General features: G+C 45.2%; 1 protein-coding gene across 4 annotated transcripts in view; it reads left to right on the top strand.

Moving 5' to 3' along the window:
* The window catches only part of Cacna1d (calcium voltage-gated channel subunit alpha1 D), a 303,585-nt gene that overhangs the window by 168,724 nt on the left and 108,882 nt on the right, over positions 1-25,979 (top strand). For 2 of the 4 annotated variants that reach the window (XM_021204129.1, XM_021204126.1), the window contains exon 8: positions 6,902-7,005. In XM_021204129.1, coding sequence (XP_021059788.1) covers positions 6,902-7,005 — 104 coding nt within the window. Of the gene's footprint in view, positions 1-6,231; positions 6,336-6,901; positions 7,006-25,979 lie in introns of all 4 variants that reach the window. The other 2 variants (XM_021204128.2, XM_021204130.2) reach the window with 1 other exon arrangement.

Here is a 25,979-nt window from a genome sequence, read left to right as displayed (position 1 = left end):
GAAAGACGGTTATTTACCAGATCCTAAAGGGGACGTGGGGGACACAGTGAGGGCCCTTTCATGTACCCTATAGCTCTACGAGGCCGACCATAGCTCACCATCAACTTTTCTCCTATTCTATCTGCCTCACTGTCAGCCAGGCCAGGGCATGCCCTGCCCTCCACTCCTCCTTCGTTTTAGCCAAAGAGCTCAGCAGAGGTGGCAGAAAAGCCAAAATAGCCAAAACGCCAGGGCTGGTTGAGCCTCCAGCACGTGGATAACGTCTGGTGACTAGGGTAGGATTCTCCTCATCCCCAGCAAAGCCAGACGGGTTTGCTGTAAACAAAGTATAGCAGCCGCCCCCTCCCCACGACTTTGTTTATATGTAGAATTTTTAAAGCTCACAGAAGTTTCGACATCATTTTTATCCCATAGTAGGAGTTTCTGGGAAATACAACTAATGTGTAGATTTTGAGCCCAACTTCCAGTGGATCACACCAGTATTCTTACAGAGAATTATTTAGCACAGTGGTTCTCACCCTGTCAGTCATGACCCCTTTAAGAACGCAGATGTCTTCATTATGATTCGTAACATTAGCAAAATTACAGTTATGAAGTAGCAATGAAAATAACTTTATAGCTGGGGGTCAGCACACCGTGAGGGACTATGTTCAAGGGTCGCAACATTAGCAAGGTTGAGAGCCACTGGTTTAAAGGAAGCCAATAGCAGTTCTTGAGTGGGCAGCTTCTAGGCAAAGACTTAGAGTGGAGAAGTAGCTTTTGATAGTTTCTAAATCCTAAAGGCAATGGGGTGTTTTTTCTCTGGTGGGCGGTTAGGTTTTTTTTTTTAATCACTCTCTACCTTCAGAGACTGCACCAAGCCCTGGGTCTTGCTTCCCTTCACTGGTGAACACTATGCTTGTGAGATTGTAGATGTTCCTGTCCAGCCGGCCCTCCATATCTACAGATCCTGCATCCATGGGTTTAATCTACATCTGACTGAACCAAATCCAGATTGAAAATAATTCACACACACACACACACACACACACACACACACACACACACACAAAGTCATCTGCATTGAATATGTTCGAACTTGTTTTGTAATAATTCCCTAAACGATACAGTAGATTGATGTTAGGAATGAAAAGTAGTACAGAGACAACATAAAGTATATGTGGATATGTGGATCCAGATCATATGCAGATACTGCACTTCTTCATCTAAGGGGCCTGAGCAGCTTTGGCTGTGGCTGGTCCCCTCAGATACTGAGGGTCGGCTGCCTATCCTATTGAGTGAAGAATGAGCATCACCAACATGCTGTAGCTTCTTTGTCCTGCATCCCTATTTCTGATTGTTGTAGGATTATGTGTGTGTGTGTGTGTGTGTGTGTGTGTGTGGTGTATGTGTGATGTATGTGTGTTTGTGTGTGTGTGTAATGTATGTATGTGGTATGTGTGTGTGGTATATGTGTGTATGTGTGTGGTATGTGTGTGTGCGTGTGTCTGTGGACACAAATGTTACTTATAGCCACAAGCAATACCTTCTCCTGGAGAGGAAGGATGGGTATCGTCAGGCATGCAGCTCCCAGGTTGGGTGAAGTGTCGATTTCACTTGTGTCTCCTAAGTCGCAGCTCCTGGGCAGAGCAAAGCCTCCATTTCAGTCCTCCCTCGGAATGACTGGTAACTAGAGCATATCGTCCACAAAAGCCCAAAGTCTGCTTTTCCCTCCCTCAAACAGTAGGACACTTTTTTCTTGTTTTAAAACAAGTAAAACTCTGTGACTTCCTCAGCTTTGTCTTCTCTCTATTGTCCTGGTGAACTGCCAGACTCTGATCCAACATACCTTGACTGATAGACAACTTTCTAGTTTACCTTGCATTTTTGCACATTGATTCTCTCACAGTAATTGTCCTGTTGTCGTGCAGAGACAATTTCAGGACTGTGTGACCGCAGAAGAGAAAACTTCACGCTCCCAGAAAGACCAGTTTCCATGTGCTTTTCTGAGAACGTTTCAGTGTCAGTCATGATAATGAAATGCTCTACTGTTGCCATGACCATAACATAGTTAATAATTTGGCATTTGAATTACATCCTCTATGCATTGCATAACATCTCTATTATGATGGAGGAATGCGTGTAATTCCTCAACATTAGGCTAGTCCCTATCCCTTCATAGGTCTGAGATTTGAGTTGGAGACAGTGATGTATGAAAAGGCTGTGAGCATCCTCAGGGCCCTCCAGCAAATGTCTCTAGTCCTTGATTGGAGGCAGGCATATGTGAACTTTTTACTAAAGGCTTAACAGTAAATATGCTTGGCCTTGCAGGGATGTAATTCACATTCCAGCCATCAATTCCACCCTTGAGCCTGGAGCCAGTCATGGAGGAGGCCTAACTGGATGCTTATGGCTCCAGCCTTGGATGTCCTGGCCGGATTTCCTTTATGGATCCTGAACTCTGAATTCCCTATGGCTTTCATACATTATAAAGTGCTCACCTTTTTACCTTCCCCCACCCCTAAAAACGTGAAGCCCATTTTTAGCTTTTGAGAATCATGTAAAAGAAAAACAGAATGGCCTTCAGGTAGCTGAGGGACTGCTGGCCTAGACTGGTCAGCAGCACAGTCTCCTAATTATTCTCTGACCTGCCAGTGGTTAATGGATCCTTGTACAACACTAGGGGGCAGTTGAGTAACGCCTTCCAGAGTGTTCTCTAAGACCTTACTGTCTGAAGCACATCAGGATTGGTTTTAATCCCCTTTGACTACTGTTTCTTAGCTCATCATAAAGCCAGGCAGGAGCCAAGGAGCCAAGCTCTCCCAGTATTTTATGGGCCACAGTCAGCTGGAAGCCACTGTGTTCTAGGACAGAACATCTCTGCCCAGCACAGAGCCTGGCCTGGAGCGGGGGCTCAACAAATACACGTCACTATTGTCCCTCTTCAACCTGACGGAGCCCTTTGCCTTGTCGGGGTAGATAGGCTGCGTCAGAGGATTTTGATCTGCTCTCCTGGGACAGGAAGGAGATTCAGTTGTAAATATCAATTGCAAACAGATTTCTCAGTGTTTAGGTTTTTGTATATGATGGACAAAGTCTTTGCCTCTAGACAAGTTTATATTTAGCCAGCATCCCCCCAGAACGCCTAGGCTGTAATTCTCAAGACTCTCTGGCAAATGTCTGGCAGGGTCTTGGAAAGGGTCGTGTATATAAAGGCACACCTGGAGCTGAGCTATTTGGAGATGTGGCAAGTTGGGATCACGGGCTTGGTGGGGAAATATATTGCAGATTTTTCATCAAGTGAGCTCCCCAAACACATTTAAAGGGCTGTTTGTCTCATGCAGAGGTCTTGCCCGTGGAGCTGGTAGTGCGGTGCAGAGAAAGAGCTGGACAAGGCAGGTTCTTGGGTCCCTCTGGCCTTTCATGTCCCTGTCTACAATATGCACAGTTAGATGATCTGCTCTTTTCTCCTTCAGTTTAGAGGGTTTCATTTGTTTGTTTGTTTGTTTGTTTTAAGAGGAGATGTTTTGAATGTAGGAAGTTAACAGCAAAAGGTTGGATTTAGGAGAGAGCTGTTTATCTGAGTGGCATCCTGTGTTGGCACCCAACTTTTTCTTCAGAGGTACACAGGGCTGTGGGCGTGCTGGCTGCCCTTAGTCTGAAGTACTTGTCATCATCTGACAGGCTCCTCTCAGTCAAAGCACCTGGGACATTCTTCTGTGCCCCCACAGCCAAGGCTTTTCTTCCCCACAGTCCATGGCTCCAAGGCGTTCCAGCAGTTTCCAAGAGTTACGAAAGCAAAAGGCCTTATGGTTTCCTTTGACCTGAGACATACATGGGCACTTAATCCCTTAAAATAAGAGAAAATTGAAGTAACCTAAATGATCTTGGGTGCCAAGTGGCCCTCTATGATGAGACTTTAAAGATGAATCTAAATCGAAGTGCTTTCCCTCAGGCTGGTGCCTCCATTGTTGGTGAAGATCATGCAGACAAAGCCCCGGGCAGATAATGTATCTTTGATGTGGGTATGGGGATGGCCAGCCCAGTAATTGTGAGGATGCCCTATGTGTATGAAAAGCTTTAAGGACTTGGCCTTGCTGCAGCTGTACAGGGAGAAAGACTGGCCCTGAGCACTTAAGTTTCATCTCTTCGGGCAAAGAGAAGAGATGCTCCAGCCAGTTGTGCTTAGCTCCCGCCTCCCCTCAGTCCTCTTCAGCTGCCTTTCTGGGTGACAGTGATTTGAGAATGTGCAAGTCCACCGAGCACCCCGTCCTAAGAAATTCAAATAAGATGTTCTCTCTGCAGTGGGGCAGACAGCTGTTACCAGAGCCCTATTCTGAAAGTTGCCAAGGCATGAGAAGGGCAGGTGAGACAGATGGCCAAGTCAGCAGACTTCGTCAGTCTCAAGAGTGAGGTGGCTAATAGGAGCCCTGCACTAGGGCACTCTCTCCTCTGCCACATACACACCCGGCTCCAGTAGAGGCTAGACATCGCTGTCACAGGTGTTGATTTAAGGCCAACGCTCTGGCCACCACACCAAACAGCCCGTTTCTTCCCTATGTGTGGATTTTGAGATGAGTTTGGCAGTGTCGCTGCTTTGGAAGAATCGCCCTCTGCCTTCCTGCTGAAATTAGTTTATCCAACTTAATTAGATCAACCATTGGAGCTGTGGCCCCAGCTCATTCATTCCTCCAATTGCTGATGTGAAGATGGAGAGGGTTCTATTAAGCACGTCAGTTTTCATGTGGCCAAACAGGTGTTTCATAAGGGAGTTAATGCCCTCTGTAGATTTCAGCAACAGATGTTAGGTAATTTTTTTAATGTTCCCTTTTCCTGTTTGGCTTCGGCATGAGGCAAATATTGTGAAATGCATGAGCCTTTCTGTAAAGCTAAAAGCAGGACGCAGAAAAAGTGCAAAAAGGCACAGGGCTTAAAACCCTGAGGGTTTGCACCTGCCAGACAAGAGCGATGGGCTTGTCCAGACCATTGACAAACTGAAAATTCAGGCTACTCCTGCAAAGGGGGACCTGGAGAAGGTCTATTCTGTTACCTGGTTGGGCCTTAACACCTCCTTCCTCATTGAGGAAGTGAACGCTGACCTGGGCTACTGGAAAGTCCCATCCAGCTGCGATCCATAAAGTGCTTGTCTGCAGGCTGCTCACTCCCAGCCATTCCCCGGGGAAGTCTGACGAGGACGCCATGTCTGAATGATCAGTTGAGTCGGGTGCTCCTGACTCGGTCCTGCTTTTTTGAATAGCTTCCAGGGTCAGGGTTGCAGTTCTTTTCATGGGTACAGCAGAGAAAAACAAACAAACAAACAAACAAACAAACAACAGTTCCCAATGCTATCCCTGAGCACATGTCAGCTAGTGGCCTTGGGAACATTTTCTTGCTTTTTTAGTAGTACTAAGTATTCATTCATTTATTCCATTTTTATCTAGTTTGCTGGCTGCAGAAAATCCACACCTAAAGAAAGCTAGGCTTCCTTGGGTAGATAGACAGGATGGTTATCTCCAAATAGATGGTGATTATTTTAGATTTATTTATTTTGAGAGTGAGTCTCACTGTGTACCTGACTGGCCCGGGTTCAGCGTAGACTAAGCTAGCCATGAACTACAGATGCAGACCTGCCTCCCAGGCGCTGGACAAAGGTGCGCGCCGCCATGCCAAGCTAGTTCTTTTGGTTTTGTTTTGAAGAGTTTATAGAGTCCGATGTTACAGCTTAGGACTTTCCGCCAAGACTTAAAAAGCAGTCAGGACTGACTGGGACAGAGCAGCAGCTCAGATTCAGAGAAGCGCTGGCTCCATCTTCTACTGAGGCTTGCCCTGGAAACCGCTTATCAGTACCGTGGCCTGAGACAGAGCCAAATCTCCTCTCCCTACCTGGGACCAGGATCTGCTGTTTGGCCTGAAGCCTCAATGAGTCTTTGTGTGTGTGTGTGTGTGTGTGTGTGTGTGTGTGTGTGTGTGTGTGTGTGTGTGTGTGTGTGTGTGTGTGTGTGTGTGTGTATGTGTGTGTGTGTAGGTATGCTTGTGTGCCTCTGGGTGTATGTGTGCAGGTATGCTTGTGTGCCTTTGTGTGTGTGTGTGTGTGTGTGTTCAGAATGCCTAATGAATGTCTGCTGACTGCTGTTGTCTCAGTCTAAGTAAATGTTTAACCCAATGTATAGAATGTTTCTTCTAATGTGACCCTCTCTCCTCACTAGATTCCCCTATTAACCCACTCCTATGAGCCCATCTTATTTCTTACAGATGAATGATGCTATGGGATTTGAATTGCCCTGGGTGTATTTTGTCAGTCTCGTCATCTTTGGGTCATTTTTCGTACTAAATCTTGTACTTGGTGTATTGAGCGGGTAAGCTACATCTCTTTCATCTTGAAGGCAGAGTCCTGAGAACAGTTGCCAAGACCACGCAGGCTTTGCTAGAGGGACCAGTGGGTGGGTACCAGTCCCTTTACATTGCTTTCTCTTCTGCTGAGGCTTCCGGAACCAAGCTGTTTCCTGGAACCTCACCAGCTACCATGAAAGAAAGCCACTGAGAGATTATTGACCAGGAATTAATTAATCAGTATTGTTGCTTGGGATTTAAATTTTCCTTGCTTGGCCTTTTGTCTGTCCTAAAAATGAGATACATTTATAATTGCTTTCTTGGTCTGACTCCAAATACAGTGCTCATTAATTGGCATAAAACTGCTGCTAAATGAGTGGTCTGGACTGACTTTGGAGAGTCTCTTCCTGAAGAGTTCAGCATTGGGGTTTGCCCCGCCTGGAGGAAAACTAAGCAAGGGTACAAGCTCATTCAAGCGCTTTCCTTGGAATGCTGACCTTCACCCAAAGCCCTGCGTGGTCCTGTAGCTGCCTCCGGGGCTCTGTTCTTTAGTAAATGGATAACTGATAACTGATCTCCTTACCTTTTACAGGTTAATGATGCGATAGGATGGGAATGGCCATGGGTGTATTTTGTTAGTCTGATCATCCTTGGCTCATTTTTCGTCCTTAACCTGGTTCTTGGTGTCCTTAGTGGGTAAGCAGTTGGATCCCCGTTGCACATTATTCTCCTGACGCCACGTGGGAGACAGCTCTGTGTGTCTCTCAGTCGCTCCCTGGTGGCTTCTCTGCATGCCTTTGGACTCTGATGTCCCCTCTGTGTGTTGCTTTTAGATTGAGTTGTGATTCTTCCTGGCTGTATCTGTCTGTGAGATTCCGTGTTTCTGATGCTTGCCACGCACTGTTAACTTAATGAAAATGTTTCCCTTAGAGGTGAATTACAAGCAAATAAAAGGCTTCCTAGCTTAGGTCTCCTCCAGGAAAGAGTTTGGTCTCCCGTGGGATTTATTCCATTAGTACATGACCTGGCCCTCATTAATCACTCTCAGAGCATTATAAATAGTGGTGTTTCAGATTTTGTGGTGAAGCCTAGATTGGTACATAAATACCCAGCAGTTTCAAGCCCTGCCTTCCTGAGGTTGGGGATGCTGTGCTAGCCTGGTTTATCACTGTGTGAGCTGTGCTTCTGATTCCGTGTTCAGCTTTCCCACACATGTTCTCTATGGCCTTATTAGTCCATCACTTGGTCACCATTTTGAAAATTCATCTTGTTTAATGCCTGTCTCTGGATTTACCCTCCATCTATCAGGTTCAGGAGAGCTGGGCTTGGGAACGGCCTTGGGCCTTGGGCTGTGCTCTACAGGGGTGGGAGATGGTATTCTAAAGCCCGTGTGTTGGGAGCAGATGTGAATCTCAGAATCTCTGGCATGCTCCAGAAAGTGGAGGATTCCCGTCATAGTGGGCTGGGGCTCTCTCGATAGCACTGAAAAACAATGTGGGTTTCTCATCATTAGAATCTGTGATGTTGTCTTATAACTAGGATAAAATATTTAGTTAAAAATTGTATTCAATTTAAGTGAGGTTACTAAAATGTCTTGTCTTAAGAATTCAATATTTAATGTTTACAATCTGTACAATTTGAAAAATTAAGGAATAATAATATAGTCAACTTTTAACTCGAAACTAAAACAACAGCAACACATACACACAATCAGAACCAGCATACAGTCACTGCTCTGAATAGCCCAGAAAACACCCATGCGCCCTCACTTTGGCCCTAGTCACCGCACTGAGTCTAGACACTCTCAGGATATCACACTGATGGACTTGATCCCAAGTGGACTTATCAGCTCATGTGATTGATCTCGCTCTTTCAGAGGTCGTATCTCAGGGACATGATATCTTTCTGTATGCTGAGTTAGTAAAGTGAGCTTTATCTCATCTTGTGGAGATGCTGTCTTTTGCAGAGCAGAATACAGAGCTTAGCTATCCACCTTGAGTCCTCTGTTCGCCTTCCTCCAAACCTGCCTTGCTGTGAATTGAGTGCAGTCAGTCCTATTCCATGGGACACACAGTCATGAAAAACCCTTATCTAGAAGTGACCCAGGAGCAGTGACTTCCTCCCTCTAGTGAGAGGAACAGGGAGTGGAGACTAAGCAGGGGGTGGAGGAAATGGTACCCAGAACCCATCTGAGCCCTCTACTACACTTTGCCCACTTTAAAAGGCCTTCCTCCTTGACTTTATTGTTCATTTTAGATCTCTGTTTCTTTCTTTCATTTTGAAACAGGGTCTTAACTCTGTAGCCTAAGCTAGCCTAGAACTCACTGTATAGCCCAGGCAGGCCTTGGACTCAAAATGATTCCCCTGAGTGCTAGGGTTAAAAGTAGGAGCTTTCATGGCCATCGACAAGACCTTCCTCCTTTTGAGCCTCTGTGGCCTGAAGTTGGGGTCAGGATGGTTAGAGTGGCAGTTATAGTTGGAGAAACTTTGCCACAGGAACTACCCATACAAGGCCAGCACCCACAACTGTATTGTGAGTTCCCTGGCGCCCCATGTCTCCTTAACCCAACTAAACTGACGGAGGCCATGGAAACCACTAATTTTAACAGTGCCAGTGACGTGCCTTATCTCTAGTTCCCCCTCCCTGGGCAGGAACTGTTGCCTCCGGCATGATGAAGCAGAGATATAAGCCGGCCAAATCCTGAGGTGTTTAAAAAAGCAGAAGATGGGGACTGGAGTTCATTATAATGACAGGGCCTCAATGTGAAACCTAGGAGGAGGACCCCAAAGCCAGAGAGTTAAAAAAGGGCAGATTCTCACCTAACAGTTTACTGAAATATGTCTTGAGGGGAAATCACAAGTTTTTGAAAGGCATTTATTTTTACATCAAAAGAAAACTATGAAGGAGAAACCAAATGGTGCCTGAATGTTAAAAAAGCAAACCTAGGATTTGCTGGTGATTTTAGCTGTCAGCTCATGCTGGGCCCAGACTCCTCGGGGGCACAGGCTCCCCTCCCTCCTACCTCCAAGCCACACTGCTAAGAAATGCTGAGGCAGGCTCCGGGTGGAGTCAGAGCTGGATCTGCAAAGTTCTTTGACCATCATTCTCCTAGTTCCTGATGAAGGCTTGGCTCTGGGCCAGAGGCCAGGAGTGCCAAGGTGGCTAAGGCACAGACAGACTCTAGCCCCAGGCCCAGGCTGCAGCCCGAGCTGTACAGCCAGAGCACAGCGAGTAGAGTAGGGGCTCTCAAGGGAGACTGCCTGGGCCTGCAGGGCCTGCTCCACCTCCCAGGATTCCACCTCCCACTGCCTGGGCCCTTGTGTCTCCATTCACAGTTTTTGCTGTTATTGTTAAAGTGAATTTAAAATCATTACTGTAATCTTAAGGTTCTTCATAATATTCAGTTTTAGAGAAAATTAGAGGTGTTCTAAAGCTAGGACATAAAATGTCAGAAGACATTTCTGAGGCATAGCCCTCAAGGGACTCTCAGACTAACAGGTATGGTCTCAAAAACAATGAGCACCAAGTGTCCCATCGTAGGGACTTCAGCCAAAACCTTGTGCATTATTACCTTCAAATGAGGACTCACTAGGAAACAGTGACAGAGACTTGTGACTGAGACTGAGCCCCTTTCCTCCTCCTCCTCCTCCTCTTCTTCTTCTTCTTCTTCTTCTTCTTCTTCTTCTTCTTCTTCTTCTTCTTCTTCTTCTNTCTCTCTCTCTCTCTCTCTCTCTCTCTGTGTGTGTGTGTGTGTGTGTGTGTGTGTGTGTGAGATAGCCTCTTGCTGTTCAGCCCAGCCTGACATCAGGATGAACATATACCACAGTGTCTGGATGTTAATCCTTTTTAAACATCGGCTTACACTTCCTTTAATTACAGCTGTGGCATCCTGTTGTATTGTAATCTACACAGTTATTTTGGGGTTCGCACATTTTTTAAGGCATTTGCAGGCTGAGTCTCTGAAAATGCTGTCTGTTTTGTTTTGTTTCCTCCTCAAGGTGAGACTGAAGCTCATGAATTGCATGCTCTTTGAGCATGGGTGTAGATGACAGCACCTCTGCTCACATCGCTCTGTGGGAAGAGCTGCGACAGACAGCCGGTAGCTAGTGCTATGGCTCAACGTTTGGTTGTCCTTGATGATCCTTGGTGATCCTATGATGGGCAAAGAACTAAAAAGACTGCTTCCCTTAGGTCTGAGGTCTAGGTAGCTGTGTGCCTTATCTTCTCATTTGGGTGTTTTAGAAACGTGGGAGCTGCTCATTTTTAAAGCTGCTCCTTTAAATCCTGCCACTCTCAAGGTTTGCCTCTGTGTATATGCACATAGGAGAGCACAGTGCTTATGTGTGTTACTATAGGGTTCTCCAGGGGACAGTGGTCTTCACGGGTGGGAACCTGATTCTCTACTTTAGGACCTACCATCTGCCATAGCTCTGTGATGCTGAGGTTTGGGTGGTCAAGGGGGACTCCCCGGGCTCCTGAAGTCCCGAAGACGCCCAGACCTGGCTCTGGCCAGCATCCCAAGTTCACAGTGGTCTCAGTAATGCTCATCTTTAGTCTCTTCTTCCCTAAACAGATGTAACCCTGTCTTGCTCCCAGCCTCACAGCGTGGCTTAAAATCAGCCAGTGAATGTAGAGCTACGTGGAGAACTATCCCAAGGCATTTTGTCATCTAGTACATTCTTACCTTCAACCCACAGACCGTACTCTACTCCCAACCCATCCTGGTGAAGTGGGACAGTCCAGGGGGCTCTGTGGAAATCTCAAGAGGAGAAATTTCTGCATATGTTCGGAAGCAACTTAAGCGGGTATTTGTTATGCATACATATACAATGCTCGATGCCACCAGGAGATGGCCATGGGACATAGGGGTTCTTTGTCAGTGAAATATTTGCAGACTAAAATCATTGCTATTGCGTTAGACATAGTGAGGACTCTCTTCTCTTTTGCGACAGTGGCAGGGGGTGACGCTCAAGTACGGCAGCTCAAACAACCGCAGTGTGAATTTGCTCTGCCTTTACCATCTGTGTGACTGGGCCAAGGCTGCCCTCTTTGAGGTGACTTTCTTCAGGGGTGTGTCTGTCTGTGGGACCTGTGTTGGTTCCAACCTCATGGAGCCTTCAGAGAGCTACAGAATGTAGACCCTTAAGGGAGACTGTCAGAAAGTTTCTAGGGAGAATAGATCAGTGATCCAGAACAAGGCAGACTGGCCTTTCTAAGCCAGTGAATAGCAATTGGCCAAGATAGGTTTATACTAGTGAGAAATCAAAGCTCTACAGTATGTTGAAATGGTTTCTTATGTAAGCATGTAAATAATAGAAGCCAGTTGTATCTAAAATGCATTACTACATGAGCTCCCTCCTGAACCTGCTTGAAGGAATAGGGTAAAGTTATTTGACATTGGTCTGGGAACGCAAGGCTTTTGCTAACATCTTCCAAAAAAATATTTAAAATAGCTCGTCTGAAGCAAGCTTTGTCTGTTTCCAGGCAATAAACGTTCTTCATAAGCCCCCTTTCAGGATATAAAACCAAATGTAAACTGAGCCAATGTGTCTGTGGTTTCAAAACCAGTCGGCTCTAAATTAATTTTGTGTTTATGTGTCTGTGCGTCCTGGTAAGCCTCAAATCTACCAAGTCACAGAGTTCTTTTAAACTCACTTACTGAGTTTTCTACTTGTACAGGCCTATATGAGTTTTGTTTCAGTTTGCTGTGACAAAACACCTGGTAGAGGTGCCATAATGAGGAAAGTTTGCTTGGGCTTGTGGTTTGATGGGATACAGTCCATGGTGATGAGTGAGGTTTGTCAGTGAGCAGGAGGGGATACAGTCCATGGTGATGGGGAAGGTTTGTCAGTGAGCATGAGGGGATACAGTCCATGGTGATGAGTGAGGTTTGTCAGTGAGCAGGAGGCACTCTCATTGCATCTGTGTCAGGAAGCAGAGAGATGCGCACACCGCACTCAGCTTATCTTTCCCCTTTGTACTCAGTCTGCGACCCGAGCCCACACATGGGGTGCTGTGACCTTCATTCAGGATGGGTCTTTTCTCTCAGTTCAACTTTTCTGGGAAAACTGTCACAGAAGTTATGCCTTTGGGGCAATCCAAGTCCGATCAAGTTGACAATGGAGATTAACCATCACCGGGCCCCTTTATCTTAACTTGAAGAGTTTGGGGGCAAACAGGGTAGAGCAAAGCATTGTTAAAAAAAAAAAAAAAAAAAAAAAAAAAATAAGCATAGGAGATTTTCAAAACAATTCGTCTTTCTGAAACTTACTTCCTAGACTCCATTCTAAAGACATAAAATACCAGGCCCAGACAAAGATGAAGCATGGCTGCCTTTGTAAAGCCGTGGCTTCTGAAATAAAGATGGATGGTTACAGAGAAAGTGGGGCGGGAAGGTGGTGACATCCCTGGAGAGACTGTGTCAGAATTTTGCAGAATAGAGTCAGGCTTACAGCATGGGGAGTCGGTCCTTGGTTCAGTTTTAGTCATGGCATTACGAGCTAGGAAATCTCTCTGCCTTCTTGGTTACTGGTTTAAGGGGCAAAACACCAGGAGGAGGGGTGTCATTTTCGGGTATTTTCTAAGTGAAGACATATGCCATGGGAATAGTCATTCTACATACGTTTCATGATAGTTTAAATCTTATGACCAAAACTATTGATAAATAATGAACAGCAGATTTTCTATATTCCTGTATCTACACCTCTGACATACCTGCATCATAGAAAAGCAGTCAAACTGCTTTCAGAGTTAAGAAGGATAGCACCCAGGTCCTGAGTTAGTCATCAGCCCATCTCGGAAAATAGAAATGTAGAGTGCTGAGTTAGCGAGAACCCATGGCTTGGACAACAAACCCCTTTGGGCAAATGGAAGTCTAGCCTTACCCAGGATTGGTAGCTTATGCCTTTAATATCGGCACTCAGGAGGCAGAGGCAGGGGGATCTCTAAGACCAACTTGGTCTACATAGTGCGTTAACATGGCAGACAGGGCTGCATAGAGAGAACTTGTTGGAGAGAAGGGGATGGAAGAGAACTCCTGACAGAGTCCTCTTACAACTTAGGTGTTTCCTTCTGTGTGGAATTACTCTCCAGGCTCCCAGAATCTCAGAGACACTTCTGTGGGTCACTTTAAGCAAGAGACTCCAAAATATTGCATAATTTCACTTGGGTTGGTTGAGGCTGACTGGAAAGCCTGTCCTCATAGCTGGTTGCCCTCCTGGGACTTGGGGTCATGTTATGAGTGGAATTGATGCTGAGGTTGGGGTGCTGGGAAGAGCCACGGTCCTCTAGGGATGCTCTTGGTTTGGCTTTGGTAAAGTATGAAATTAAGCCCCAATCTGATTTTAAAGGGAAAAATACCTAATTTCCCTTTTCTAGTAAAGAACCAAGCTAAACATGCATATATATCTACTCTGGACATTAAGCTCTCTTGTTGTATAGCTGACAAAGAAACCCAAGAGCTGCATGTACCAAAGTCCCAGAAGTGCGCAGGCTGGTAGTCACACCTGACATCAACAAGTAACCGTGACCCCTCTGCTGCTGGCTGGCAGCTGCTGTTTCCATAGAAATGGCTGTTGGATCAGTGGAAACGAGGTAAGAGAAAGTTTTTGCTGATGCTTGTTCCATCAAGCTGACGCTTGTTTCCCTGGCAACAGCAGTGGACAGCAGCCAGGCTCTAGGAACAGATTCAGTAGAGCACTCACTTGTCAGCTGTGGCTATCATCTGCTCCTGACCACACTGTCTTTGATAGCACCTAGCAGAGGCCTCTGAGGACCTGGCAGGCTCGGCTGGCCTCATGTGCCCTCCCGGGCATCCCTCTTGCCCGTGGCAAACTGTATCCAAAGCAGACCATCAGCAATCTTCTCTCCACCTGTGTTCATCTTGTTACGCAGCTCAGAAGGCAGAAGGTTGTTGAGGGCAACAATACTGCAGAGCCAACCGTTGAGTGTGTTGATCTCAAGTCCTAGGGGAGTAGAATTCATTACAGTGATCTTATGCACAGACTCAGCTCTTCACAAAACTGGTGATACCTTAATAGTTGAAATTAAAGCCATAATTTTCACGCGTTCCGCATCCCACTGGTGGCCGTCACCGTTGCCTACAATGATAAGAATGTTTATGAGTTTAATAACTTGACTTGTTGTGAGAAACGTACTGATGACAGTCTCTAAGATGTTACTGCCATCTTCTGCCAGATTTTTTTTTTTTTGTCTTTATGAAACATGCTTAATCAAGAAGGTAAACTTATGGTGAAAAACCTTTACAGATGCTCTGAGAATAGGAGAGGCCATGCTGTGGCACAGCTACTGTTGCACAGTGAGGTGTGTGGCAGTGTCCCAGGAGACTGAAGGCTGAAGAAACATCCACCATAGGCAGGCAGGCATGGTGCAGAGACAGAAGACACTGGCCTTCCATCAGGGCTGGACCATGGGAAGAAGCAGAAGACATTGGAGAAACTAAACAAAGCTGGGAAGGCAGAGACTGAGGACCTGGGGGCTCTGGGAGGCAGGGACAAAGGAGGAGAGACTGGCCAACAGAGCTGAGATCTCCTGGGTCCTTGTAGAGCCCGTGATAAGCTTTGCTCATGGCTGAAGAGTAGAGAAATCACAAAAAATATTCTGATCAAGAATTAGTGTGATTTAAAATTGAATTTTATAAAATTTATAATATTCACATGTCTTCAGATTACCTTTAAAAATGTCCCAGGAGTGAGGTTGTATTGTTAGTCATCTAGAGAGATGCATAGAGAGATGATAATGGAGATTTAGCAGATGTTATTTGTGGAATCCAGCTGGTAGGCATATTGGTGGCATTCATTCTATAATCCATTATGCTTTTATGAGTATTTGAATTTTCTCTTAGTTTAATGCTGGAAAATCTGTATATAAAAGTCACTATAGCTGCAGTGATTTGAATGGACTTAGTATGAAGGGAGTATATAGAAAGTGAACCTAAGGCTGCTGTGAGCCTCTTCCAGCCACAAGATACTAATGGTACTAGCTTGGATATTTCACTATAAAGAAGTATGAAATAGCACAAAAAACAATGTGACTGCTTTCAGAAGATGGACATGGGCTTCACAGTGTTGGGACCCATAGCTCCAGAAGTTCCTGTTTTCGTGCCTGGAAATGCTCTTAGAATTGTTGTGGAGGGCAGCAAAACTCAGCAGAAAATGTCAGTCCATTTGTGGCTCAGGGATGATAAGACATCTGGAACTTGTAGGGCAGAATGGAAGGGAGACATCGTCAGAGAAAGGGCTCCAGAAATCTAAATAGAGAAATCTAAATCTGACATCTTTGGCCATGTGCATAGCTAATTACATGCCATATCATACTCACCAAAGCCTGGCAGAAAACAGCTACTGGACAGCCAGTGCTGGGCTCAAACTGTAGTGGGTAAACCTTAAAGACTGTGCGTGGGATTTGAAGTGAGACTTTAGGAAAGGTGGGCATTAGCAGGAAGCCACTTTCACTATAAAAACAAACTCCCAAATAATCAGAACAAATGCTTAATACATTAGATTCACCAAAACAAGAAACAATACCCATTAAAGGAAGATGCCAAAGTGCAGCCATTGGCCCAAATATTTCATCTCATGATCAAAACATTGAGAAAAGTAGCAGTGAAATGGCCATGGTGGATGGGGACACACATCAGGAGGTGATAGGAGCGTTGTACTAGGTGATCAGGCTTGAACTGCTTTAAAGCTGTTCAAGAAATTAAAGGAAAGGATTTGCACACCACAAAGAAAAGATAGAAAGGTAGTGCGTATTAGCATAGGAGTAGCGCTGTGTCTGAAAACTGGTTGGGAAGCAGAGGGGAGAAGTTGAGTGAAGGTTTACAGGTATGCAGGTTAGTAAAAGGCAAGCTAATGAGTATGAAGTTGGAGTCACAGAGAAAAATAGATGAGGAAGGAAAAATAAATGAATGCAGATAAATAAAACAAATTTAATAAATGGAAGGAGAAAAAATCCTAGGCACATCAAAGACAGATAGTCAAAAGTTAAGGATAATACCTTAAAGGAAATTAGATGGGGACCCCAACGATGTCCTCTGGCCTCCCTGCTCATGTACCCATACAAAACCAACATACACACACACACACACACACACACACACACACACACACACACACACACACACGGGCACGCGCGCGCGCACGCACACACACAATCGATTAGGTGGGTGAAGTACATTGCATGCATAAGTACATTACATATGATAGAACTCCTTGACTTGGATTTTAGACATAGTAAAAAGAAGTCACAGTCCAATGGACTCTGACATCCTTGAAGAGCTGAAAGGATTTGGGGGCATAGCTCAGTGCTGGAGTGTTTGCCTGATAGAAGAAAGACACAAATCCCAGTTTTGAAAAAATGAAGAGGAAAAATGGTTAAGGAACTAAAGGAAACTCTCTGGAGCACAAATAACTCCTCAGAAAGGTGAAATGACACAGGACAGCAGTGCACGCCTTTAATCCCAGCACTCAAGAAGCAGAGGCAAGCGGATCTCTGTGGGTTCAAGGCCAGCCTGGTCTACACAGTGAATTCTAGGACAGCCAAGGCTATGTAGAGAAACTCTGTCTCAAAAAATCAAAACAAAACAAAACAAAAACAAGATAAAAAATTTTTTAAAAAAAGTTAAGTGACACAAAGATTTCAAATAAAAGCCAAGAAAATTGATCAACAAATCTACACTATAAGAAATAGTAAATGAAACTCTTCATGCTAAAAGAAAAATAATTTTAGGTAGAAACAAATACATATTTTAGAAATAAGCACCAAAAAAAAATCCACAAATGTAAAGATAGAGGTCCCCCCCCCACCCACACACACACTTCTAAATTTCTTGAAATGATGTCATTTAATTTAAAAAGTAGTATCAAGCTCCCACAGGGAGTGTCATGGGTTTTTAGGGACCTACAGCAGGGACAGGGACAGTTGGGAGAGACTAAGGGGAGCCTTCCTGTTGTAAAGTCCTTAGAATAACTATATGTTAGAAAATCAGCATTAGGATTGCCATGCTAATGTAAGGATACATGACAACCTTAGTATTTTAAAAATAAAACACAATAATGCCACAAGCCATAAAGAGATTAGACAGGATCAGTGCCCCAGAATAAGTCAGGAGAGCAGGAAAGGCAGATGAAGCACATGCAGTATAGAAAGGTAAATAAATAAATCTCATAGCACTTAGCATAGTAGCTCATGCTTGAAGTTCTGGCCCTGGGAAGGCTGAGGAAAGCAGATTATGAGTTCAAGACCAGCCTGAGCTATATAGTAGGAATTCAACTCAAGAAAAACAAACAGAACAGGTGAAATAGCAGGATGGTAGACAGCCGTAAGCTTCATCAGGAACTGAATTCACTGAAAGCGACTGTGCCAGTTTAATTAGACAGAAATTGTTATACTGAATAAAAATGCAAGATGACATAAAATTTAACACAGACTCCAAACAAAGGAACAAGGTTAATATTAAATGTCACCAAAAAAAAAAATTGGACTTCAATTCAAGAAGCACTTTTAGAAATAGGGTAGAGAGAGGTGGGGCAGAGAGGAATATGGAGAGAAGTGAGCAGAGACAAACAGAAACAGACAGAGATAGAGGGAGACACACACACACACACACACACACACAGAGAGAGAGAGAGAGAGAGAGAGAGAGAGAGAGAGAGAGAGAGAGAGAGATCCTGCAATAACCAGGGCTATTTCATCAAGATGCAGCTACCCTGCATGCTTCCTAGTATCAGATACAATGTGCTTAAAGCCAGACCTGTCCAAATTAAGTAAAACACTGGTGAGCCCACACACGTAGATGGAAATGTTTGTGATGTCTTGTCAGTAATTGACAGAGTAAGGAGATTAAGCAAATCAGCAAGTATCCAGATTATAGCTAGGTTAATAACTATCAAATAACTACCTGATTGACTTTATCAGATCACCATGTTCTGTTCTTTTCAAGAGCAAACAGAACAGCCACATAATGACTATTAAAAACAAATTCATTGAGTCTCAAAACAGAGCTGGAGGGATGGCTCTGTGGTACTGTGAGTATTGGGTGCTCTTTCAGAGGACCTGGGTTCCATTCCTAACACCCTCTTCTGACCTCCGTGGCACCAGAAATGCATATGGTGCTCAGACATGCATGCAGGCAAAACACTCATACATGTAAAGTAAGATTTAAAAAAAACTCTGAAGGTTGACTCTCTGGTGGTTTGAATAGGTTTGGTCCCTATAGACTCATGTGTTTAAATGCTTGGCCCACAGGGAGTGACACTATTAGGAGTTAAAGTCCTGTTGGAATAGGTGTTGCCTTGTTGGAGGAAGTCTGTGAGGATGGGTTTCCTATTGTTCAAGCTCTGCCTAGTGTGGAATCAGTTTCCTCCTGGATGCCTTGGGATCAAGATGTGGAACTCTTGGTTCCTCCAGCACCATTTTGGTCTGTATGCTGGTCATGATGATAATAGACTGAACCTCTGAAACTGTAAGCCAGCCCCTAGTTCAATGTTTGCCTTTATAAGAGTTGCCTTGGTCACGGTGTCTCTTTACAGCAACGAAACCCCATCTCAGACACTCATAAAAAAGCATGCTTTTTTCTAGAGTCTAAAGACGACATAGCACGCACTTGTCATCAAGACTGGCAACCTGAGTTGGATCCCCAGGATCCCTGTAGTGGAAAGAGAGAACAGATTGACAAGTTGTTCTCTGACCTCCACGTGCCCAGAGTGGGATACACTCCAACATAAACAGCAAACAGATGGAACTTTTAGAAATTAAAAACAAACAATAATAATGATAAAGTATGCTTTTCTAACTTTTATGACTTTAAGAGAGAAATCAATGATAACCTACTTATAAAATCTCTTAAATATTTTGTAATTAATAAATCCCTATGAAGCATTTGAAGGTACTTTGAATGATAGTGAGTCCAGTATCTCTGCATTCATGCAGTTCATCTAAGGCAGTGTTTCAGGGGAAGCTTGCTGCTGCATCTGTAAGGAAGTGTTTATGTGACTCCCAGTAAGTGCAGAGAGCTCCACAGACCAATTTTTCTGGCTGCGTTGTTAATGCTCAACAAATGAGAACTACGCAAGAACTTTCACAATCTGGCAACCGTGCTCTACTGCAGTGGTTCTCAACCTGTGGGTTGCTACCCATTGAGGGTCTCATAGCAAATATCCTGCATGTCAGATATTTACACTGCAATCCATAACAGTAGAAAATTTACAGTTATGAAGTAGCAATGAAATAATTTTCTCTTGGGGGGGTCAGCACAACATGAGAAACTATATTACGTCAGCACTAGGGAGGTTGAGGACCATAGCTCTACACCAACCTGTGGCTGACATCACGGTTAATGTTTGAAGACTAATGACTCCTCCTATTAGTAGCAAGGTGTGGATACATCCATCAGTTCATTTATTCAACATTGAGTTGATAATACTAAGCGGTGTATTAAGGCAAAAAAGAGATAAAATACAGAAAGATTGGGAAGAGAGAAAAAAAAAACGTATTTGTATTGATAGTCAGCATGCTTGCTTATATGGACTAAATAAAAAGGCTAAAACCTTATTGGAATTAAAACCAGCATATAGCGAGGTCACGGGACACCGTGTCAGACACGTGAGTTAACTTTATTCCTACATAAACAACTGTAGGAACTGTCCAAAGGGTTGAGCAGCAGGCATCAAGGCATGTTTGTGGTCCCCTAATTCAGGAGAGGTTGCCACACTGGGGCAGCATCCCAGAGGGCTCCAAAAGGGCCAGAGAGTTGAAGAGAAGACTCAGTTGGTGCCAAAGCAAGCTCTGAGGGATACAGGGATGATGGGACATATGGAGAGCAGGAAGCAAGGGCAGAGAAAGTGAGGAGGCCATGTGAGAGGTATGGGTCTCCGAAGCGCCTGTCTCAGCATACACAACCCAAAATGCTGGCTCTCTGCACTGAGATCTCCACACTCCACACAAGCCAGATCTCATCCGGCTTGTGATCTCTACGCTGGTCTAGGGTGCAGGGGTGTGTTTGTCAGCCTCTTGTATTGTATGGGGAGAGAGGGACATCAGAAGTCAAAAGTCCTGTCTCCACTCAGTCCTACACTTCCCAGAGATGTGACTTGGGCCATCACAGTTCACTACTCTGTACCTAGGCTCTCTTTGTTTTTGAAATGGAACAATCTCATATCCTGCATGTTCTGAGAACAAAAGAGATTAATGGAAGGGACTTGAAAGCCTCAAAGCCCTGTCCACATGTAAGGGTGTCATGTGTGTCTGACTGTGCTCTTCCAGGAGAGGAAAACCATTGTCCAGGGTGTGAGCCTTCACTTGCTAGTGTTTCTCTGCAGGGTTCCATGACTCAAGGATAAAGTATTAATCCACTCAGAACTCCATCATTCCTTTTGTTGTACAAACTTTTTAATCCCGATCCAGGGTTTCTACCCTGCCTTTAACCATTTACTTCATGGATAAAAGACACACACAGTCTTCATATTTACGATAACCGTTGATCAGCACAAGAGCTGGGTAGCACAGCCCTCTATGCTATTAGACTCTACTTTCCTATCGATAATTCTGAGTTATTCCTACTATGTCTCATCTGGACTGCTCCTAACTCCAGTTGGCCACCCTCATGTGGCCATCTTTTCTTGACTCCTAACCCACGGTATCTCTCTTCTCACCTCCTCTTATTCATGGTTCCCACTCAATGCCCCCCCCACCCCCCGCCAGGCCTGGGAGCCCTAAAATCCACCTATGTCTCTTCTATCCAGCTACTGGTTGTCGGCATCTTTATTTATCAATCAGAAATAACTTGGGGGCAAGGTCGCGTAGCATCACTTACGTCTATGTGCAGACTCATCTCTGGAGCATCCAGGTCTTGGGGGCCTTCACTTAGCATTACAATACACAACAAGAGACCAAACCTTAGCACCTTTAAAGTTCTGCTCCAGAATAAATCTTTGTTTAAGGTGTCTAGTGGCATCTTCTGAGTCTGCAAACATTTGGGGCTTTGAAGTCCTGGAGCCTTGGGGACATTTGCATTAGCAATAGGACTTTAATGTAGTGGGAGGCAACCCCCACCTGGCACCTTCTTCCCAGAGGGGGTCCTGTCAAGACTTTTTAACTGCTTATTCATAATTTTTACTTATGGACAGACTAGCAGACATGCCAGGGAATTAGGGTTGCACCTTATCCCTTATTGGCAGTGATTCAACATCAGATTTGTGCCTAAGAGTGTGATGGGAAGCTAGGCTCTGACTGAGTGTTGATATATGGACAGTTCATTAGGATGGTAAAGAAAGGAAAGTGTTTTCTAGCCCCTCAGGCCTGTCAGAGAGCTAGTGTGTGAGGATGAGACTTCAGGGGGAGCTCCAAGCTTGCTGCACAGCAGCGGTGCAGAAGAGTGGGTGTGCAGTTGGGGGCCCCTGCTGAGGAAGCACAATCTCTCCTCTGAGCTGCAGATACTGTGCAAGAGTCGAATGGTTCTGAACTCCATCTGAACTATAAAACTGAGATAGAGCGAGGAGAGCCCTGGAGCAGGGGATGGTGCTAGGAGTGGCTGTGGAGATGGCGGTGCAGATTAGGGACATCCTGTGGCCAGTGCCTCTCTGATGAGAAATGAGTTCTGGGCGGTTCAGCCCTTAATTCAGCCCTTAAGCTGTGGTGGAGCTCTGTGAGGCCAGGCAGAGAACTGTTGCTCATATCCTTGTTGTATGGCAACCGGGATTAGACCCAGCCACCAGGTTGTATGCATCATTCTGTTTGTTCCATTTGATCCTGTGCTCCTTTGGTACAATAAGAGGTCTTTGCCTCTGTTTTATAGATGAATAAGGCTCAGAAGACTCATATAGATAAATCAAGACCCAGAGAGGTCCCTCAATCTCCATAAAGTGACACGGCTTGAAGAGGCGAGGCTCATAATTAAATAGAAACCGTGACTCTCCAGAGCCCAAGCTGCTTTCTCGTTGGCCAGGAGCTCTCTCTGTACCTGACCAGGAGTATTCCTGCGGTTTAGTCCGTACCTCCTAAGAGGCTTGGTTCTTCATGCTCTGTCAGCCTGAGTCTCGTCCCAAGTCTAATTACCCAAAGCAGAGTGAATAGCAGATTGTCTTCTAAGAACCTGGGCTCCCCTGCCACCATGTGCTTCATAAGTCTACTGTGAACAAGGCCCTGTGGCTCTTAGTCTTTTAAGGACTGCTAACTGGGGAGCACATCTCGGCTCCTTCTCCTCTGCAATACAATACTCCTGCCTATATTTTCTTACCATTATGCTTTTTGTTGGGGGACTCCTTCCGAGAGGGGTTCCCAGTCCCTTTGATGTAGCTCACCAGATGGTTTGCCACTTACACAAACATGGTAGGACTTGAGTTGGAGTTCCTAGCTCTTTCCTTGGGAACATGCAGATGGGTTAGCCCTCCTTGGGCCTTTGCTGCTCATCTATAATTGGATGCCTTCTCCCCCCTATCTCCCCACCTCCATGTTGCTTATCTGGCTATTAGTCTGTGGCAGGCAGTCCAACTGGGCCTTTCACACAATATCCTGTTTTGGTTCATTAAAAAAGATGTGTCCTGAGACCACGAGTGCCTTTAAATGTGTTTATATGTTACAGAACAGCCACCTTCTCATGTCACTCTTCAGGTACACACAACAAACAAAAACTACCTGACAAGTCTATTGAGGTATATATATTTAAGTTAATTAATTTATTTATTCACTTTACATCCTGATTGAACTTTCCCCCTCTTCACAGTTCCACCCTCACAGGTTTCTCCCCCTACTCCTTCCTTTCTCACAGAAGGGGAAGCACCCCTTGGGTACCACCCCACCCTGGGACACTCAGTCGCAGCAGGACTAAGCACATCCTTTCCCTCTGAAGCCCAACCAGGCAGTCCAGTGAGGAAAAGGGGATCTTATAGCAGGTAACAAAGTCTCACACACACACACACACACACACACACACACACACGCTCCAATTACGAGGGGACCCACATGAAGGCCAAGCTGTACATCTGCTACAAATGTGTAGGGCCCATGCATGCTCTTTGGTTGGTGATTCAGTCCCTTGAGAGCCCACGGGCCCAGGTTAGTTGACTCTATAGATAGTCTCTCTGGCTCCCTCAATTCTACCCCCCTCCCCTTCCCCAAGACTCTTCAAACAGCGCTTGATGTTTGGCTGCGGGTCTCTGCATCTGTCTCCATCAGCTGCTGGATGAAGCCTCTCAGGAGACAGTTATGCTAGGCTCCTGTCTGCAAGCATAGCAGAGTGTCATTAATTGTGCCAGGGATTGGCTCTCTTACATGGGGTGGGTCTGAGGTTGGGCAAGTCATTGGTTGGCCTTTCCCTCAGTTTCTGCTCCATCTTTAGACAGGACATCTTGTAGGCAGGACAAATTTTAGATTGAAGGTTTTGTGAGTGGGTTGATGTCTCCCTCCTGCCATTGGAAGTCCCACCTGGCTATAGGAGGTGGCCACTTTAGTCTCTATATCCCCACTGATAGGAATCCCAGCAACAGTCACCCCGCTAGACTCCCCAGAACCCCCCCCCATCCCAGGTCTTCAGCTTCCCCCAGAGATGCCCTCATAGATTGCTGTTCTCGCTTCCCAGCCTCTCCCACCCAGTTCCCTTTCTCCCCCCCCCCCACCTCCAATGACTATTTTGTTTCCTCCTCTGAGTGAGATTCATGCGTCTTCCCTTGGGTGTTCCTCATTACTTAGTTTCTGTGGATTGTAGCGTGGCTGTCCTGTACTTATAAGTGAGCACATTCCATGTGTGTCCTTCTGGGTTTGGCTTACATTTCATAAGTAGAAGTATTTCAAGGATTCATAGAATGCATGGTGATGCTAGTTTGACTCATCTGGTCACATGATGGCTTTCATTCAGAGAAAGCTACGTCCAGCTTGTGTTGTTGAAGGGTGTTTAAAAACACCTCTTAAAACTTGCCTTTAAAACTCTAACTTTTACCATGAACCCTACAGAGATTCCTACCAGCTCTCCAGAAAAGAATACCAAACAATTTTCCCAGAATTTGGATGACTTTGGTAGCTGTAGAGGCAAACCCTTTGAAGAGAGAGAAGTTCTTCCATCTTCAAAGAAGGAAATGTAGTAAATGCAGCTCATGTTTTGTTCTAAGATATCTGAGATACTTTGCTGCCATGTCTGCATATTTTAAACTTAGCTAGAATTCTTACTTCAAATTTTTAATGATGTTGTGGGGTGTAGTGTCAAATGGTGGAAAGTGACATGGACACTTGTGTCCAGATCATCCAACACAGAGTCCCAGTATCCACATCTGTGATATCAATGCCATCAAGTTAATATCCTTACTTAGAGACACACCTGCTTATTGATATGATTCTTATTGACTGGTCAGGCCTTGTGATAAGATCCAGCCCCTCCTTTATAGAGTTTACAGGCTGGTGTGTAAAGAAGTGTTCAATCACCAACTTCATCGCTGTGAAATGAGTTCTACAAATGCAGGAACCCAGATGTACCAGATGTCAGAGAAACGGCCTCACATCTGCCCTAGCCTAGGACATGGTCTTAAAAACACTGCTGTGGGACCTGCTGCCATGGAAGAACACTGAGGCTTGAGGGAAGCGAGTGATTTTAGGATGACCAAAGATCATTTCAAGGAAGCAGGGATTGGAAATGGGCCAGGACAGCCTGGATATTGGCACACACACTGGCTTAACCCAGGACACTGCCCAGGACCAGCACTTCATGAGAAGTCCCTGAGTTCTTCTGGTTGCACATATGCTGACTGCGGGGTTTCCTGTACAGCAGTTAATGTATCTTACTCACCAAGAGCTGTAGACGATGGAAACGGTTTCCCGTTTGAATCATCTTCACAGACTGTTATGTCCGTGAAAGCATGAAAGACTGGAAGAGGAGAGGTCATTTCGAGATAAGCTCACACCACACACCACAGGAAAACCCTAGAAAACACAGTGCCACAGAGCACCAAAGCCCTAGATTCATCATGGAGTTTGTTTCAGTCAAGATTCCTCAAAGGTCAGCTGTGTTTTCTTGTTAGTCCCTCTCCTATATACACACGCGCGCGCGCGCGCGCGCGCACACACACACACACACAGGTACCCTGAATACCTGGCCCTGTGTTTTCACTGGTTCCTTTGACAGGGCAGAATTCCCCACCCACTTGTTGACATTCCGTGCCTCAGAGTGGCCAATGAAGTGCCCTGTTACAGTAAGCTTTAGGCCCCTCCCCTGATACCCTCTACACAGGAGCAGCTCCCCTGGGAGAGGGAGGGGTCCTGAGCTCCTGCCCTGCCCTGAACTGTTCACCAGATGCAGAGACTATGGTGTTGAGGGCTGTAGGCTTCTCATGGTGACAGGCTTCTTGAGATGGAGGGACACATGGGGTAAGCACAGTGCTTCTGGTGAGCGTTGACCTGAACGACTATGATTGATAAGATTCCTTTGCCTTCTGTGAAACATCACATATTCCTGCTAACTCTTTACACAAGTGTCTTCTTGAACAAAGCCTGAACCTTTATGCTCTCCAAAATGTTAGTTGCAAGTACAAGAATATTCTTTGAATGCCTTAAAACTGATTCCTCCCTCCCTCCTTCCCTCCCTCCCTCCCCTTCTTCTTCTTCTTCTTCTTCTTCTTCTTCTTCTTCTTCTTCTTCTTCTTCTTCTTCTTCTTCTTCTTCTTCT

Source organism: Mus pahari, chromosome 8, assembly GCF_900095145.1.
Source record: "Mus pahari chromosome 8, PAHARI_EIJ_v1.1, whole genome shotgun sequence".
Taxonomy (NCBI): Eukaryota; Metazoa; Chordata; class Mammalia; order Rodentia; family Muridae; genus Mus; species Mus pahari.
The sequence above is the reverse complement of the archived record's forward strand: the minus strand, read 5'-3'. Positions and strand labels throughout refer to the sequence as shown.